The sequence below is a fragment of the Vanellus vanellus genome (assembly GCF_965231255.1).
Source record: "Vanellus vanellus genome assembly, chromosome: 5".
In the NCBI taxonomy this organism is placed as follows: domain Eukaryota; kingdom Metazoa; phylum Chordata; class Aves; order Charadriiformes; family Charadriidae; genus Vanellus; species Vanellus vanellus.
In genome coordinates, this window is record NC_138910.1 from 65,588,461 (window position 1) to 65,606,237 (window position 17,777).

At 39.2% G+C, this 17,777-nt stretch overlaps 1 protein-coding gene across 1 annotated transcript in view; it reads left to right on the forward strand.

The window, feature by feature from the left end:
• The window catches only part of ZNHIT6 (zinc finger HIT-type containing 6), a 36,601-nt gene that overhangs the window by 17,047 nt on the left and 1,777 nt on the right, over positions 1-17,777 (forward strand). The window contains exons 8-9 of the mRNA XM_082483323.1: positions 78-158; positions 14,977-15,101. Of these exons, the coding sequence (XP_082339449.1) occupies positions 78-158; positions 14,977-15,101 (206 nt within the window). The remainder of the gene's footprint in view (positions 1-77; positions 159-14,976; positions 15,102-17,777) is intronic.

Consider the following 17,777-nt stretch of genomic DNA (forward strand, 5'->3'; position numbering starts at 1 on the left):
ACCCATCTCGCGGATGGCAGGAAGAAAAGTCATTGTACAGCATTGTTTCTTCATCTCTGTTGCATGTTCTTTTTCAGATTAAAAATCTATACAGCGTCTCCTCAGTCAGATGTACAAATCTTGATGAAAATAGAAAACAGGAGACAAAACTCTGTCAGGTAAGGTGGTTCTTCAGTTTTTGTTATTTTTAATTAATAAGCACACAAAGAAAGAATATGTTTCTTAGTCTTTAATATTAAAAACAGAGATTATATAATCTCATGGATGAAACCTCAGTGAGTAATTACCAGCCATCTTAAAAATGATTCAGCAAAAACGTTATTTCTTTGTCTTTTAATATGTCAACACTGAAATTTCTGTGCAATTACTGAGCAGTAAATCCAGCTGACTCAGACTTGGATGATTTAAGAAGCTAGGGCACGCACAGCTGCATTGGTGGAACGGCGAGTGTGCCAGTACCTGAGCTGCTTCAGCAGCAGTCCATGAAAATGTTACAGTGTCTGCAATGAAGACACGTTTGTGTTAAAATGCTGAATTACCATATTGACCAGCAGAAATGTAGACATCCGTTCCCTTTTGCAAGTTCCTCTGTGGATATGTTAACTTCCCCAAGGGACTTGAAGTGATAGTCGAGGAGAGCTGTCTTTTTAAATCACTGCAGCAAAAATTGTTTGCTTATCAGCATCCAGTCACTGCATTTGAAATAACACATTTTTCTCAAAGCTACTAGCTCATCACTCTTCATGTTACCATATTTCTGGGTGTGGGCTTTTCAGTCTCCAGAATTCAGACTTGTGCAGAATTGTTTTCTTTGTTTCCAGAACAGGCAATAATCTTGAACTTCAAAATTAAACTTTAAAGAAATAATTTTTGTTGGTATAAATACCATGTTGAACGCTCCACCCTGTTGTCATTGTTACTGAAAAGGATATGTACCGGCTTAGTATCATAGCTTATTGTGGTTGACCAGTGATTCCTAGTTAGGGTTTTTAAAGTACATTCTTTTCTTAAAATGTAACAAATGTAAATAATATGCTTCCCTGAAACGTGGTATATTATTTCTCGGGGAGGGGGGAAGGTATATTAAAAGGATTTTAGTTGTAACTGAGCTTCCTGTTTGTGCTGTATTTTTCCCTGATAAGCGCTACTAAAAAATGCGTAACGTACTTTGAAATTCAAGCCCCAAACTCTTAATGGTTTTGATTTTTTCACTTTTTTTTTTTTTTTCACTTGGCAATCATTATTTGAAAGTCGGTTGTAACATTTGCTGTCAGAGTTGTCAGCTAGAAGCCTGTTGGTTTTGAGTGAAATGTCTGGGCTGATTTCCATTTGATTCAAGAATGGCCAAATTCTGGGTGTTGAGGGGGGAAACTTAGAACTGCTGGTATTGTGAGCTACCCTGGGAAGTTCATTGCAGAAGCACCTGGGCAGGTGAAGCTTTCTCAGTCCTCTGTCTCTCTCTCCACTGTACTTCCCAGTGCTCCATGAAGGGCTGCTCAGCACAGGCACTTTAGCCATACAGGCTGTATGTGCTGTTGCACCCATACTAAGAAGTCCTAGACCTCAGCTCCGGGAAATGAGATCAGAAACGATTTCCCATTTTTAAAGTATTTTTAGCAGACTTTTCTGCTCGTCTGTTAATTGTGGTACTGAGGACAAATTCCCAGTGCGTGAACAACCTCTGTCCCCTTCTCAAGTAATTAAATCAAGTTCATGCAGCAAAGACTGGAAATTTATTCTGTATGTTACTGCTGTACATCTTCTATGTGATTGGAAAGGCAGTATTCCAGTAATAGTATTGAATATTCATTTGTATTTTAAAAATACAGTAATTTATACACAGGTAGGGTTTTCCCTGGTATTTTACTGCTTGGGTTTTCACATTTCTTTTTTTAGAAAGGAAGAAAAAATTGTTTTTTAATAGCAGGTAAAGTTCACCATTTAATCTTTTGAAGCAGGGCGTGTAAGTTGCATAGAAGGCTTGGAAAAGAAACCAATTTACCATCAAAGTGGACCATCTCTTGTGCTCATCAATTTATTTTGTTACTTAACCATTTTCTTCTTCTGAACTCTGTATAATGCTTCCTTAGCTCACAGATTTGTTGAAAGAGAATTCTTTTTCATGAGCTTTTTAGAAGAATCTCGGGAGTTGTGCTACACTTAACATATCCTTAAGTTTGAGCCTCATCTGTATTCCCAGAATCAACTATGTTGGTTGATACTGAAGCCACAGTAATTAGTATTTATCCCACTTAGCGAATGTAAAGTTTAAAAAGAACTGTAGAAAGTAAAAATTGAAAAGCTTGAAGCATGCAACTCCTCACTTGGAAATTATGTGAATCTTTTCATATAATTTGGTGGAGCAGGCCCAGCTGTGGCAGCGCAGGCAGGTTAAGGAAGCAGCATATTGAAAGAAAATTCCACTTCTGAAAGGAAAGAACAAAGTTTGTTTGAAATGATGGGACTGCTGTGTCAGCAGAAAAGCATCTTCTGTCGGCATAAGCTGTGTCTCTGCCAGCAGGAGCACTCAGCGCCGTGATGCCAGCGTAGTTGTTGTGACAAAGGCTCTACGAGGGACTTCAGATTTTTACTGTAGTTGCATTACAGTTAAGTAAGAGAGAATTTATTCTGATTTCTTCTCCTTTTGCCCCCTCCCCCCCCCCTTTCCCTCGTTAAATTAATTTGAGGTTTATGGCTCTCGTTATATAAATCAATACCTGGAATTGCAGTGGAAGTACTCGTGATTGAAACAGAACCGGCTTGCTGCTCAGTGGTGTTCAACGTGGAACGAAAGCTGAGCGCAGGCAGGGCTCTCTCACGTTTCTTTATCCACATTTCTTTAACAGCGGGGAGCTGTTAACTGCTGGTTTACGTAGCCTTAAGTGCCACTGTCAGCTCTGAGGTGGCACAGCATGGGAAATTACTCTTTCTGCATGATTTTAGGCTGTAGGTTCCTGTTTGAAAAAATCCTCTTCCGTCACTCTCTGGGAAGACTGGAGGAGTAGGATTGGTGTTGTCTACTCACACATGCAAGTCTACGTGAATGTTGTGTTATCCAAAACTTCCCCTTTGCCCACGAGAAAAGTTCCTTTGCCACAAGCACTAGATAATAGAAAGGCTGTAAATATACATTGTTGAATCGGATGTTGATTTTAGGCTTAGCAGAACCTTTTGAAAAAAATACTTTTCATAGTTGCAATTACGTATTATTGAGGAAATGCAGTGGTGTTTCAGAGAACATCTAAGCAGGATTATTATGGGTTATAAAATGTTAGTCTTCTAGTTTTAAGATAAGTATGTTACAGAAGGATTTTAGTATTTCCTGCAATTGTTTATGAAACAGGAGTTTGTGGTTTAGTTTTGGCTGTTTTCTGTGTTTCACAGCAAATGGCCCTTTTCGTTTGAAGGTCCTGTGCAGAATGCTTCAAATTTTTTGGTTTTTCTTTTTTCTTCCTCCAGAAATATAAATTAGTCATGTAGTACAGATTTCTGCTCCCTCACGGGAGTTCTGCAGAACTTCAGAAAGCGAGTGGATAAATCCACTGGTGTGCAGATCTCATGGGTAGCTGCCAAACAACATGGTGCTTGCTTTCTTCCTGCTAGGTGCCTTTAGTCATCAGTGGTGGCGGTTCTTAGAGAACCTTGTGGTAAGCTGTTATTGCTGTCTTCTCTAAAACCAGCTTGTAGGAGTTGCTTTCAGTATGAATTGGTAGCACTGCACAGTTACTCGGGAGTAACCTAAAGCATAATCTCTCCTGGTGTCCTCTCCTCCCTACCTGTCACCTAACACCCTGTTACCCTGTAGCTGTTAACACCACTTGGTAGCCTTCTCGTTAACTGGACTTGCTTTATAAGGAACCTTACAAAGGAGGGTTTGAAAAAACAAGTGTTACACAACTCTCTTCTTCCTTTAAAACCTTGGTTTGGAAAAAATCTGTGTTTGAATGGGTTATAATAGTTTTCCGTTTTGTGGTGCTTGCCTCTATCACCTGTTATGCAATATTTAGTTGGTGGTTCGTGTCTATTCTCTCCTTGGCTGTAACTATTCCAAGAAAGGTTTAACTGCTGCCTCTTGGATGATTTTTACAGTCTACATTCTTTCATAAAGTAGTCTTTTCTTTCTTCAGGATAAATTAGTGTCCTGACTGTCTTCAGTCCGTTATTTGGGATGCCTTCAAAGTGACTTCATATGGTAAGAGTATTGCTTTTTCCACTAAGGAAAGGAAAGATGCAACTGCCAAATTTACAATCTGGTTTGGGAAATACACCTTCTTATTTTCCTGAGAATTGCCTTATTAGGCTTTGTGTAACAAAAAAAAAAAACAATGAGGCAACCCCCCCAAAAAAGAATTCCTAAATCCAACAGACCCTTGATATTTGTTGCAAGTTAATGGTTAGAGTTGTTTTTTTTGGTAACTACAGATAATTAATGAAAAAGTTATTTACTCATCCCCATCATATAAGATGATCTTATTCTTAGAAGAGAAATAACTGCAACACACTTGGTTTACAGTAGATATTTTAATCTAAGAGACAAATAAATCTTAAAGAGGTTAAGCTACACAAATGGAAGATCTCTTTTACTGGGTTCAGTAACATCTTGCATGAATCTAGTTTAGATAGTTGCCTGTCTTTAATCACATGTGTTTATTTTAATGGAATTAAAAAATAATGCTTTGTTAAACATCTATGTTAGGTCTTTTATATAGTAACTTTCTCTTTTGCCTGTTAATATATTCAGAATGGCACGTGAACATTGTTTCAGAATAAGTTGTAAAATATTTTTGGTGATTTGAAGATATCAGTAGGCACTGACAGAATATTTACGTGCTTGGAAAATTTAGTCTGGTTGGCCTTAAAAGCTTTGCAAAGCCCACTGCTTTCAGTGGACCGTATTCTTCAAGGAACTGGATGGAGTACAAAGCAATAGCAGACTGTATCCTGTAGTTTTCCTGTTGTAAAACTGCCACACCATACAGGGATGTGTATAGAATCAGCTGTAGCATTGTTTTTTATATCGGTAGTACTGGTGCAGCTCATGCTTCAATTACTCGGAAAGCCAAAAATATCAAAAGCATTTTTGTACCAGTTCCAACATCAAGGGGCTTCTTGCTCTCTGTGGTGACATTGGCTGGTGCACATGAGAATACTGGCATGTTTGCCACTTAATTCTTGTGGACCACAGGGAAGAAAATCTGCTAAATAAGTATCAGAGGTTCTTCTCTACTAAATGCTATTGCTTTATGGTGGTGAACGCTTATTTTGCTTTAACTGATCCAATGCAGTTGCTTCCCAGAAGGCTGGATGATGTTAGTAATTTTGGAGCACTTCCCTGTCTCAAGATCAGCTGGCAGAAATGAGAGTTATTTCCTTGGATGACTGAGTTCTGTGCTCAAAGAGAATTTTCTTTTGTAGTCTATTGTTTTTAAATAACTAAGGGTTAGATCACATTAGTAGGTTGCAGTAGTCACAGTAATAGATTTAGGAAGATGAAGTAAGTTTTTTGCGTTAGCGTGCGCAAAGATGCCAACAGACATTTAGAAAATTGTCTTGGAATTTGAAGAGTAATATAATGGAACCAAGTAGTTTTAAATGTAGCGTTTATATTGGATTATTTGTCATTTAAAAGTTCTATTATATATCTTTGGTCAGTGATTTTAAGATTATCAAGAACAGTTATGTTTAAATACGTTGCAGATAGCCTCAAATATTGATAGCGTTAGCATTTTCCTTAATTTTTTTCATACCTTCTTCCTAGGGCATTTCCTTCTGCATTACCATTTGTGAATAACTTCATGTAAAACCAACCAAGCTTATAGCCTTTGCTTTCTGCTTGTCAAACATAATTCAGTTGCTTTAAAAAATCACTGCTACTAGCGTGGTGCATGGATCAGTTCTTTTTGTCACCATATTACAACCTCATTTCAAAAATACTACTTCACCTAGCAAAACAAATATGTTGGAATTGGCACGTTTCAAGCATTATTTCCTCCTCTGCATTTTCTGCCAGTGTTGAAAAGTATGGGGTGGTTTATTTAAGATTCTCTAGCCTTACTTAGGAAGCAGTTTCTCTTCACGTTTGTAGTACGTGGTATACATGAGACAGGAATTAAGGATACAAATCCCTGGCTGAACTGCTGGCCTTGGCATGAGCTGGAACAGACCCCAAGCTGGCTTTAAGCTATGCCAGGAGAAGATTGACGGTAGAATTCATTACTCCTCTCTAGCTCGCAGCAGCTGGCACAAAAGCAGCTCTGCCAGCTTTACAAAAGCAGGGAGCTAGCTTACAATAGTCATTCTTCACTGCACGACTGTAGTCAGGCTCTGGCGACTCTGTACTGTTCAAGGGGAAGTAGAATTTGGTCTGCAGTCTGTTTTTTAAACACAGCGCTCCTGTGTATACTTGCTGCTGTTTTTTTCCCAGAGTGTTGGGTTTTGTTTTGTGGGTTTTTTTAATTTAAAACTTCAGCTTTTCTTACCTAATACTTTGTTACGTTTTCTTGTACATCATTTCAGGCTTTCTAGTTTTGTTACTGCAGCCATTTCAGTGTCGTTTTTCACTTGCTCCTTTATCTGAACATCAGTCTCTGCTGACAAAAGTGATGCACAACAACAGATGCCAGGATACACAGCTTTTACTGTAAAAAAACAGTCACTTTTCCTTCTCTAGATACACAGCTTTTACTGTAAAAAAACAGTCACTTTTTCTTCCCTATCTACTTACGTTTTTCATTGAAATCGTGTATTACACAACATAGATGAAAAGCAGAAAACTAGTCATTGAGTATAAGTATTTATGATCTGAATCTGTAGCATGCATAGCTAAATATTTATGATGTCTGACTACAATTACTTGACCTTTGAGAAGATTTTTGGGATGATTCCAAAAAAAACAGAATTTGTCCATCTTACTATCTTGAGCAATCATTCATTTATTTTCTTGAAAGGGATTCCTTTATGAACCAGTGGGCGCCTGTTTTTTAAAGTAATTTTGTAACCCATGCTGAATTCTTTTAGATGAACTGTTTTATAATTAATGCTATTGCATTAGGATTTCTGGAGTGTCCCAGCTAGAGAGTCGCTGACTGAAATATCTATTGCACAAAGATTTATTTGAAATTAGTCTCCACTCCAAAATTCTCCAGTCTGTGTTGCAGCGAGTTAGATTCAGACCACGTACAGAGGAGGAATATGTGGGTACGGTGGAGGATGAGATAACAATGAAACTGCTAGTGTTGCCTTTGGCCAGGGGTTTGTCCTGTCTAGTCATCTAGTGGTGTTCTGTAAGCACCACGGGCAGACCTGAAGACCTTCAGACCCTTCACGCTTGCAAAGCAGGTAGGCAGACACCATATTCTAAAACATAAATAAAACTGTACACAGTAGCCTCTTTTCTGCGTCATAACTGGGCTTGAAGCATGGGAGCAGCATACCCAGGATATGCACAGGCAGGTTTTCTCTCCTCTCTCTGAGGAGGCGTGCGTCTAGGAAAGGCTGCTTCAAGAACAAATAACTGCGGTTTGCTCCAGCCTGCCTCCTCTCCTGCCGAGCAGAGAGGAACTTGCCTGTATGTATGTGCTATGCATAGTATGGAGAATGCCTTCATGGCAGTCCGTGTACTGCGTAGCGTGCACGTACAAGGCAAGAAGACAGGCCATGAAGTCCAAGACAAGACTGCAGTTGGAAGAACCCTGTTGAATAATCAGTTGTCCCTTGGCTGGGAGAAGGAGCTGGTAAAAATGGGCTGTAGAGCAGAAATAATGTTTAAACCATTTGTCCTAGCTCGGTCTAGCATAAGTGCTGTGAGATGTGTCAAGGGATTTAATTCAATTGTATCCATCTGGGTTGATACTAAAATATTTTTCTGAAGGAAAAAGAGGATTTGCTGCTAGTTTCTTGGAAGAAAAAGACACAGAGAGATGCTGACTTAAAGATAGCCGAGTTTCTCAGTTTTGGGGACCAGGCAGCTTGGGAAGGCTGGACTAAGAGGCTTCTAGGAGCAAAGAAAAACTCCTACGCGTTTGAGGGCAGTTGAAGTGATAGGCAGAACTTGGAAGCTGCAGCGCTGTGAAACATGGCAGCGTAGCCATCAGCGTTTTCTCAAAGGCGGAGTAGAAGACAACCTCTTCACGTTCCAGTCAGGAAGGAGAAAACCTGTTGTTTCCTCCTGATGCTGCCAAAGGGGATTCCCTCTGTTTTTTTTCTCTTTTTTGACGGAAATGATCTAGGGCTGATTGTTTCGACCTCGCCAAGGAGGGAATTGACCTTCCTGCTTGTTTGCCAAGAAAATAATTTGTTTATTTCATAGCTTTTCCTTTTCTGTGTAAAGCATTAGTAACCCCTTAATGGAAGGTTTATGGCACTGTGATTCTGCTGTATAAATTTGTGGATCTGCTTCCACCATTTAGTACAGAGTGTTAGAGGTATTCAGGCTATATATCTCCACATGAGCTAAATTTGGAAGTTAGAATTTGCTATCTAAGGATGCAAAATTACAGAAGTATCAATTCGTCCTGTTCCTGAAGTGGAGGTTCATTAGATTAATCTAAGTGTAATTGTCGTGGTTTAGGCCAGGACAGTAATAACAAAAGTATTGCCAATTTACAAGGATGATTTCTCATCAGTTTTATATTTCTGTTTATTTTATCAGTGTACTGCTTACTTATGTTAATTTAAGTTGTCAAATGAGATTTGACCTATTAGTTTTCTGAACTTGATGTATTAAGTGTTTTTCATTGCATCCTTTGGTATTCCTTGGTACACCCCCCACATCTAAAATTGTTTGCAGTAATGTTTCATGCGGCTGTGTAACAGAAGTACTGCAATTAAAGTAGATTTATGACATTCGCTTTTTCTCCGTGATCATGCCAGTATTTTATTAATGGTCCGAGTTACATATTTTGACTTCCCTGCGTTTTTGGGGAGCCACCCACAGCTTTCACTTGTACTAAAGATACCACTAATGACTTTTCAGGTTTTGACACTTCAGGCATTGATCTTCAGTAGTCAACCCACTCTTTTTAATAACTTTTCCCTTGTGAAATTTCATATTCCCTTTAGGCCTTCTGGCTATCATTAACTCGTTAGGCTGTTTTGTTTCTTTATCTCAGTCATATAGCAGCCTTACTGATTGTAGTATCCCCTTTTTTGGTATGTCTGCTATATACCACTTCAGGATTTGTAAACCTTGAGCTTTTGAGCAGTTTGTAAAGCTGCCTGGCTTCTCAAAGTAAGGAAATTCCTGTATGTGTAAAGGACTATTGCTGTGGTGCACCTGAATTATAGCATCTTTACTTGCTGCTGGATCGTGTTACGTCTTTTCATTATGTCTTATGAGATGGGGAAGGTATTTGCTTTCTTGAAATTCGGTATCATTTTACTTCTGTATTCTTTGAACCAAATACTGCCAACTCCAAGAAACTGGCATTTGTTAGTTTCACATTTTCCTTCTGTTTTATCATACTTTCTCCCGTAACTAAAAGATGCAGAATGGTTTGTACTTCAGTTAATCTTTAGATCGTTATTGTGCATCGTGAATGCTTTTACCACATCACTCTTAATGCTCAGTCCACTAAATTGTTGCAGCAGATGCCTTATCTGCTTTATGGCCTTTGCCATCAATTGATATCTTTTTCCATGATTGTCATTAAACAACTTTTACTGTGTTTTTCTCTTTGTGCAGCTGCCTCATTCTCAAGTGGTTTAAACAAGGACAGCCTTTGTGCTTCTACAGTGACATACTTGTAATCTTATTTTGCTTATCTCTTCTTTCCATTAACTGTTTTGTATATTTTCTAGGGTAAAAGTGAACAAACCATTAAATCTTTCTGGACATCTACTATTGTGCCAAATAATTTAGGTGACAATTAGTGTTCCTGCTGTCTTCACCTGGGTATTACTTTTTTTTTCTTCCAGGATATTTTAGCCCCCTGAAATATGTTTGTAAGAAGAGGTGTGTTGCAGCGTTTGGGTTTTTTTCCATTTCACACTTTAGTTTTCTGCAATTCTTAGATTTCCCTAGTGGGAAGGGCCTCTTAGCGGTCCGTATAAGAGAAGAGACCGCGGATTGTTACGGCTTGTCTTAACATGGTCTTTGTTGGAGGATATCTGTGGCTGAAATACGGCAAGGAAAAGTGTTGCTTAAGATGGGTATCTGACTTGAAAAGGGATTAGCCGGGCATCTGGGCTGTATTGGTATAGATTGAGCTATTTGGTATCGACAGTATGGAGGGAGAGGTTACTGAATGTTTGTTGATGCAAATTATGGAGGTTGTAGACCAAGAGAAAAGCCGTAGGCCAAGAGTGGAAGGAGCATCTAGCAGATTTTAAAATATTTGTGTAAACTGTGGTGTAATTTTTTTTCATATTAAAGTATTAACTTGAACTTGGTTCCTGTCCCCCTTCCTTAAAAGAGTGTTCAAGCAGAGTAGTCTTCCATATTGTTCAGCTGTTGATAAGAATTTGTTACAAGGGAAGTGTTACTGCATGTTGTTTCCTTTTTTTGTTTCTCTCAATGAGCTTTTTTGCTCATTGAGTTTTCTAATTCTTTTTTACACATATGGACTACCAAAATTCATTGTGTTCCAGATTTTTAGAATGTCAAAATTGTGGTGACAAAGTTAAATATAAAAACTGTGCATTGTTTTAATACATTGTGTTTACTTTCTGCCATATAACTTTCCTTTAGTACCTAATTCAGTAGTGCATTTTACTACTTCCACGTTCACCAAATCGTAACCACACGAAGAGGTTATTCACCACTTAGGAATGAAAGTCGCATCTGTTAGTTATTATTTTTGCTGTGCTGCAGCACTTCAGAATGAGTGCTTGGGAGAGACTTTAAATGCTGTGCCCAGTCTTTGCTCTCTTCTAGGCAAATGCAGATACCTAGGAAATGCTACCCTCTCTTGTTTGGCGGGGTAGGGGGGAATCCTCATTCATCCTATAAGTTAGAAGCGGTTGGATTGTGGATTTTTAGGACTAGGCTCAAAATAGATAGCATTATTCATTGTATCTGAATTATGCCAAGTAAATACCTCGAGGTTTCCACTCAGTTCTAGGAAGAAAAAATATCTTTGTTTAAAATATGCACAAGGGTTTTAGTTGATATCTCTCGCAGGAAAATTATGAGCATCATTATACAAATACATATTTTAGTGATATTTGCAATTATTTAGATGGTTAAAACTTGTTTGCTTTCCTTTCAGCGTCTAGCAGACTAAACTAAAGAAATAACGTGGTTGCAATTTATCTTTAATTCCAGATTGCAGATTTTTCTTTATTAGTATTAAAATCAAAGTTCCTGTAGATGACATTCAGGAAAACCTGATCAGCAGGGAATTTCCTGCTGTCTGAATCCGTGGAGACAAGTTACGCCACTGCGATGATAGCCACAGGCTCCATTTGAGGGGAGCTTGTTGGGATGCGGTGACCTAATGCGGCATTCCTGCCTGTGGGAGACAGATTAGGCGACTGAATTGTTGAATTCCTGGAAGGTGGTGGAATAACTATAGATAGTGAAACTGTCCTTTGCAGAAACTCATAGATACTATCAGAAGTGCGGAGAGCCACATTAATTTCAGTGTTTCTGGAAGGTAACAAAGCCGTTCGTAGAACGAATGTAATAGATTATATGGGAGCTGACTTGGGATTGCTGAATCTTGTTAAGTTTTCTAAATTGTCTCAAGTTTTGTAGGCTTTTAAACTGCCTGCTGGCAGGCAAATTTTATTTAATTTTTGTCCTTTAAAAAGCAGTTATTGTTATTTCATTCCAGCTAAAATCAAAAGCTGTTGTCTGCCAAGATTGTCTCTTTGTGGGTCCTTATAAATGGAGTAGCCTTGTTAAGAAGAAATCCAGGCTTATTTCTTGCTTCGTGACATGGGCATAAAGCCTTGCTTGGGGCAAGAAAATAATGAGGAAAGTATATTATTAGATGGTGGGAGTCGGACAAGGAGGCTGAGGGAATGTATGGAAGGGATAATCAGTGGGAAGAGAAAATCAGTGGGAAGTAAATACCAGGGAGGAAAGAAGATTCGGAGAGGAGGGTGCAAAGAGAAGTCCCACCAAATACAGGGATCTGGAAGCCGTAGTGCAGACAATTTGTATGAACTGGGCAGTGGGAGAGAAGAGAAAGCAGGGGGAGGGTTTAAAAAAAAGAGTTGAAGATGGGGCATTAAGGGAATGGTTCAGTCAGGGTGGTCAGTTCATTCAGAGCCAGGTTTATCTTCAAATCCATCCTGTCACTAAGGGCTGAAGGAGCTCATTTAGGGTGACAGCCGCAGTTAAGTTGGTTCCTGTGACTGGCCCTGGAGCGTGGAAGAGTCCGAGTAAAAGGACAGACTTACATGGGTTGTCAGTTATCTTACTGGGCTGTTTCTTGACATGCACAGGGAAGGAAGGGCCTGAAGAAGGTTTCAGCCCATTATGGGTTCTTACTGAGCAGGTTATGCAGTCCCAGTGGTAGAGGACAAGTAGGTAAAAGTGGTGATAAAAGAATACCTGGTAACGTCTGATTACCAGGTCCTCCCTGCTCCATCCCCTACCTGTGGTGAGACCACTTCCCTGCAAATTCATGGGAGGACCTGCGTTTCCAGTGTTACCCTACATCCTCAGCTTATCCGGGTGGATAATCAGTACAGGAAGTTATAAGACTTGTAAAAATGCCGTTTTATTTTTAGTTCTTCTCCAAACGGGTCTAGCCTTTTCATAAGTAAAAATTGAAATTGGGTGCGTATTTAGGTTTCTGGAAAAGCCTTACAGGGCAATCATCTTCTGCCCACAGGTCTGTGCTGTTCACCCTCTGATGTATGGCTTTTATTCCGCTTCTGGGATAAAATTGGGAAGGTTTTTATCGTGACAAAGTCTTTCAGAGAGAACCTGGAAAATCAGTCTTGCTCCAGAGCCATCCTGTATTAGACTTCGTAATTGAGTGACAGTAGTTTTATTTGGAGCTCTTTTAAGCATGCACAGTTAAGGAAGAGGTTGGCAGGTGGATGAGCAGAAAACCTCAACTTGCACTTGTGTATAAAGTAGGGAATGTGGTAGACTGAGGTCTTTGGGATAGCATAGACAATGACAGTAAAGTTTAAAAAAGAGACGCATTAACCTCCTTTGTTATTCTCCCTGAAGTTCACAGCCCACATTATGCACTAAAAATTTGGATGTTTTCTCTGTCACTGTCAACCAATAAAATTTACTTTAAAAACAAAAAAGATAAAGCTCTGACTCGGTGATCTAACAGTTCAGTAATTTACTATCATAAAATAGTTTTAAGTACAAATGTTTTATCTTATGCCAAGCTGGACGCTAAAGATGTTTTGTCTAAAACATGAGATAATGGAAAGTGTATTGTGGCATGTGAATTACTTTAGCCTCTTGGTGGTAAATGTTTGCTTAACCAGAAAAGAATGTGTTGAGGTCCTTGCCAAAGGAAAGGTATTGCCATACTTTGCATTTAGAGTACTGTAAATAAAGCAGTAAATATGTTTCTGTTCATGTGTGTTAATCCACAAGTTACGAATGTATTCATGCAATAAGAAATGTAATATACTGTTATCCCTTTTAAAGGGTTTCAGTAAGAAGAGGTCGTAATTACTTTGGGTTGAGAGAAACATGAAACCAAATATTTTCATGATGATTGAAGTTGAATATGAGAGAGAAATAGTTTTTGCTCAAAATAAGTTTCCCTTAAATCCCAAGAACTCAAATCCTGTTTTATCTTCAGTATTCTTCTTGTCTGCTGACTGCGCTGCTGTACTGTTCTTAATCACACATTACTGTAAATCATAAAGTATATAATCTTCTTCACCCATCAAGTGTTGTTTTTGGCAAAAGAAAGCCCAACTGCATAATATGTTAATGATCAGAGAAAGTAGAGCAGCTATGGGAAATGCTCCACTTATTGCCCACAGTGTATTTTGGTTTTGAACTTCATTTGCCTTTAACTGATACAATAGCTTAGTAGTAATTTAATAATGCTGATTACAGAAGGAATTGCATAACTTAGATTGCAGTGTAATAATATCAGAGCATCTGTTGGATGCCGCAGTTACAGCAAGTGAAAGCAACAGGGTTTCTCTTTCAAGAGGGCTTTGAAATATCACTTCCTTTCCCCAAAATCCCACGTCTGAGTTTCCAGTTAGAGAGGTGGGAGAAAATATTAGAGTTCTAGAAAATAATTGCGGGGAAGATGCTCAGTTTACTTTTTATTACTGTGGCGTCATTTGTTAAGTACCTGGCTTCACCCTCCAGGGTGAAGAGGAGCCCTTTTCTGGGAAGGGACCGCGCATCCAAGCCACGCGCCTCTTGTAGCACACGCATGTGGGGGGGTTTCTACAGGGAGTTTCTTGCAGACGGTGCTGTAAGCAGAGATTTGATTAGGCATAAACATGGGTATTGTACCATCTTTTATAAATTATTGCCCCGATGTTCTGAGTATCAGAGCCTTTACTTCTACAAAAACAGAGCTCTAAGTGCTTCCAATATACCTTTGCTTTAGTAGTTGTTCAGATATGCTTTTTATTTCACCTTCCCAGTGCTTCAGTGATAATTTGATAAATGTTTCACTACTGACCATGTAAATTAAACCTGTAATGTTAAAGTAGAACATGAAGTGCTATTTTTAATTTAAAATCTGGTTTTAGTAAATACATCCATTTTGATAACCCTATGTCCATATCCGATTTTGGTAAAGATACTCATTAAGATCTCATAAAACATTTCAGCCCTTAGAGAAATTTGACTTTGATTCTCCACTTGTTCTTATACTTAGATGTTAGCAGGGTTTAAAAAAAGCTATGTAGTTGGATAATAAGACTGGATATGTAATTTGAGTCATAAGATAGTTCTTCTGAACGTGATATCATCTGAAAATCCTATGAATTGCCAGAAAGCTTGGTTATTTCTTTTCCCAGAAAGTGTACATTATGTCCTTGGTAGTATTAAAATCCAAAATAAACTTCCCTGTTATTTTCAAGGTACAACGAACTGGATGCCAGTAAAAGCCTCCTAGACAATTTGAAAGGCAAAGTAATAATTGAGTATCCAACATTATTTGTGGTCTTGAAAACATTGAAGAATGACATGGTGGTTCTTGGCCAAGGTAAGCATATATTTATTTCCTGTTATGCTATACTTAGATATTTTAGTTAAATAAACAATAATTAAGGATACACCTATTAATAATGACAGGAATGTGCAGTATGTCATATTTTCCTCTGAATCTAAAAGATGGCTATAAAAAAGCTGTTATGAATGCACTGTCTTAAAACTGCTGGCTGATGGCTTGCATTCATAAGCTGTATTGTATGTGTTTTTCCTAAGTTTGTTTACTGGTGCTTGATTCTTTTTTTGTATATTTTTAGCCATGAAGGCAAAACAACTCTTCAGACTTGTGCTAAATTTTGTATGTAGCAAACTTTGACAGAGTTGGTTATTTCTAAAAAGCCAAGCTGTCTGGGGAAGATGAGTTTTAAGTAAGCCTGCTAATCATAGAGGAATCATTCTCCATTATTTCGTAGCACAACTCCTAACATTGGACAAATAATTCTGAATGACAGGGTAGTTACTAGGTATCGTAATAGCAAAGTAGCTTTTCAGGTTGGGTTAAAAGCAGTGTTATCTTCCAAAAAGTACTTTGCAGAGGGAAAACTTTCATCTTGGAGTTAACTTAGAGGACAGTCCAGGTCTAGCAGGAATTTGTCTTTTAGTTTTGAAGTTAATTTCCATCTTTCTCCCCAGTATGAAGGCTTTGTGTCCCAGCTTCGCTTTCTGCACCTGCTGATGTAGGGAATCACTTCCCTTGTCTCTTAGTGCCCCAGCTAATCACCCTAGTTAACACATTACGTACTTCTCAGTGATGAGCCAGTCTGTAATTATTACAGATTTCTGAGGAAAAGCTTCAAAATATGTTTGTAATGGCTGTTTCCCTGTGGCAACTCAATCATGGCTCTATATGTATATAATTTGACTGAATAACTATGAGATTGAGAATCCTAGTGATATCCAGCTTCCGTGGATCTTGACTCTTCTGGCTAAATGACACGAAGTGATCCATTGGAGCATTCTGCTCTCAGAGAAACGGCATGCAGACATTTCTTACGGCATGCAGACATTTCTTGCACTATGTACTGAAAGAGCTGCTGAGAGTGAGACTCCATGCCGGGGGGTAAGGTAGGAGTCTTGTCTCAGCAAATAGGTCCGCCGATACTCTCCCTAGGAGTGCACACACATATACTGGAGTACAAAGAAACTAGATATTTTCTATTTGTCCGTTATTTCTTGTTCTAGGTCCTTTGCTTTTCAGTAGTCACCCTGACCCCTATGATTTAGATGTCAGGAGGGCATTACGATTGAGTGACTCATAAACTTAATCAGGATGGGGTCGTCGTCATTGTCTCCTGAGCTTGTAGGGAGGTTGTCCTTTTGAGGGTATAGATTCAAATAAGTGTTGATTGAACAACTATATTTTGAGGTCATGCTGCTGCAGCAGCTAGCTGGTTCTGTAAAAGGCAGAGTAGAAGGGCAAAGGGAAGAGAGAGGGGATGGTAGTTGGGGAAGTGCCCTTAGCTCTGTCCCAGGGCAGTGCAAGACGGTGACCTTCCTCTGCTGCAAGGATCATTCAGTTAGCAGTTATCCCTAAAGTTGGTATTCAGGGAACACTGGCAGCTATTTCAGGTTTTGGGAACCATTAATTTTCTTAATTTTTTTTTTCATTTTCTATAGATTCCATAAAAATCAAGTGCATAGTTCTCTGTTGAGCTGTCTTGGGTATAAGGTAGCAGAAGACTATAGCTAATGGCAAAAATAATGTGATTTTCACAACTTTTATCATACTATATTTTTCTACATCTTTTTAGTTAACATATTAACTTCAGCCTTGCGTTTGGGTTGGACCCTGTGTTCTTGGAGCTTTTTCAAAGAGTGGAAGCCTTCCACGGTAACTCTAGATTCTTTCAGGAAAAGAGTGTTCAGAACATGAATGTAAAACAGGAGAGCTTTTTTGTCGCAGTTATTCCACTTGAAGATGAAGTATCGCTTTTGTTGAAGTGTAGCACAATCATTGTACTCTTCTTTTGCGTGTCATCTTTACAGAATAAAGGAGAAAAAAACAGTATTTAGTTTGCTTTACCAGTTGAATTCACAGATAATTGCCAAGAGTGGAGATCTTGCATTTACCTCCAGACTCTCCAGGGAGAAGTCTGTTGTAATCAGGGAGGTGCTTTAGCCCACTCCCATCTCCCAAGAGGTGACCTTTCTGCTGCGGCATCTTGTCTGTTACTTGCAGTCCAGTTTCTGCGACATGTATGGCTTCTGGTATCGGTTGTGTGCTCCTCCTGAGCCATCTGTCCTGCTCTTGCTCACCCTGTCCCTGCCAATACTGCCTTTCCTTTCTGCCTTCCTTCTTCACGCGCACCCAAAGGGGACACGTGTCTGGGAGCGCCTGTCCAGCTGACCTCCCCTTGGCATTCCAGACAAACAGCTGCCGCATTGACGAGTGGATGTCTGGCAGGGTGTCTGCCGGCCCGCAGGGGCTTCGACTGCCCATAGCCCTCCAGGTTCTGTTTTCAAAGGACCCGGGCTGAACAAGAAACAAAGTCTTGTGGAAATTGAACTGCTAAAATGATGTTTCTTTACTGAGCAATCTCGGATCTACCCCCTTCCCCAGGAAGTACAGAGCCAAGTTTTCGTAGCCACAGCAACAGGCACGTGCTGGGGGAAAGATCACCGTTCTCCCCTGCGATTCTAGTTACTACCCCCAAAGACTGGGGGAGAGCTA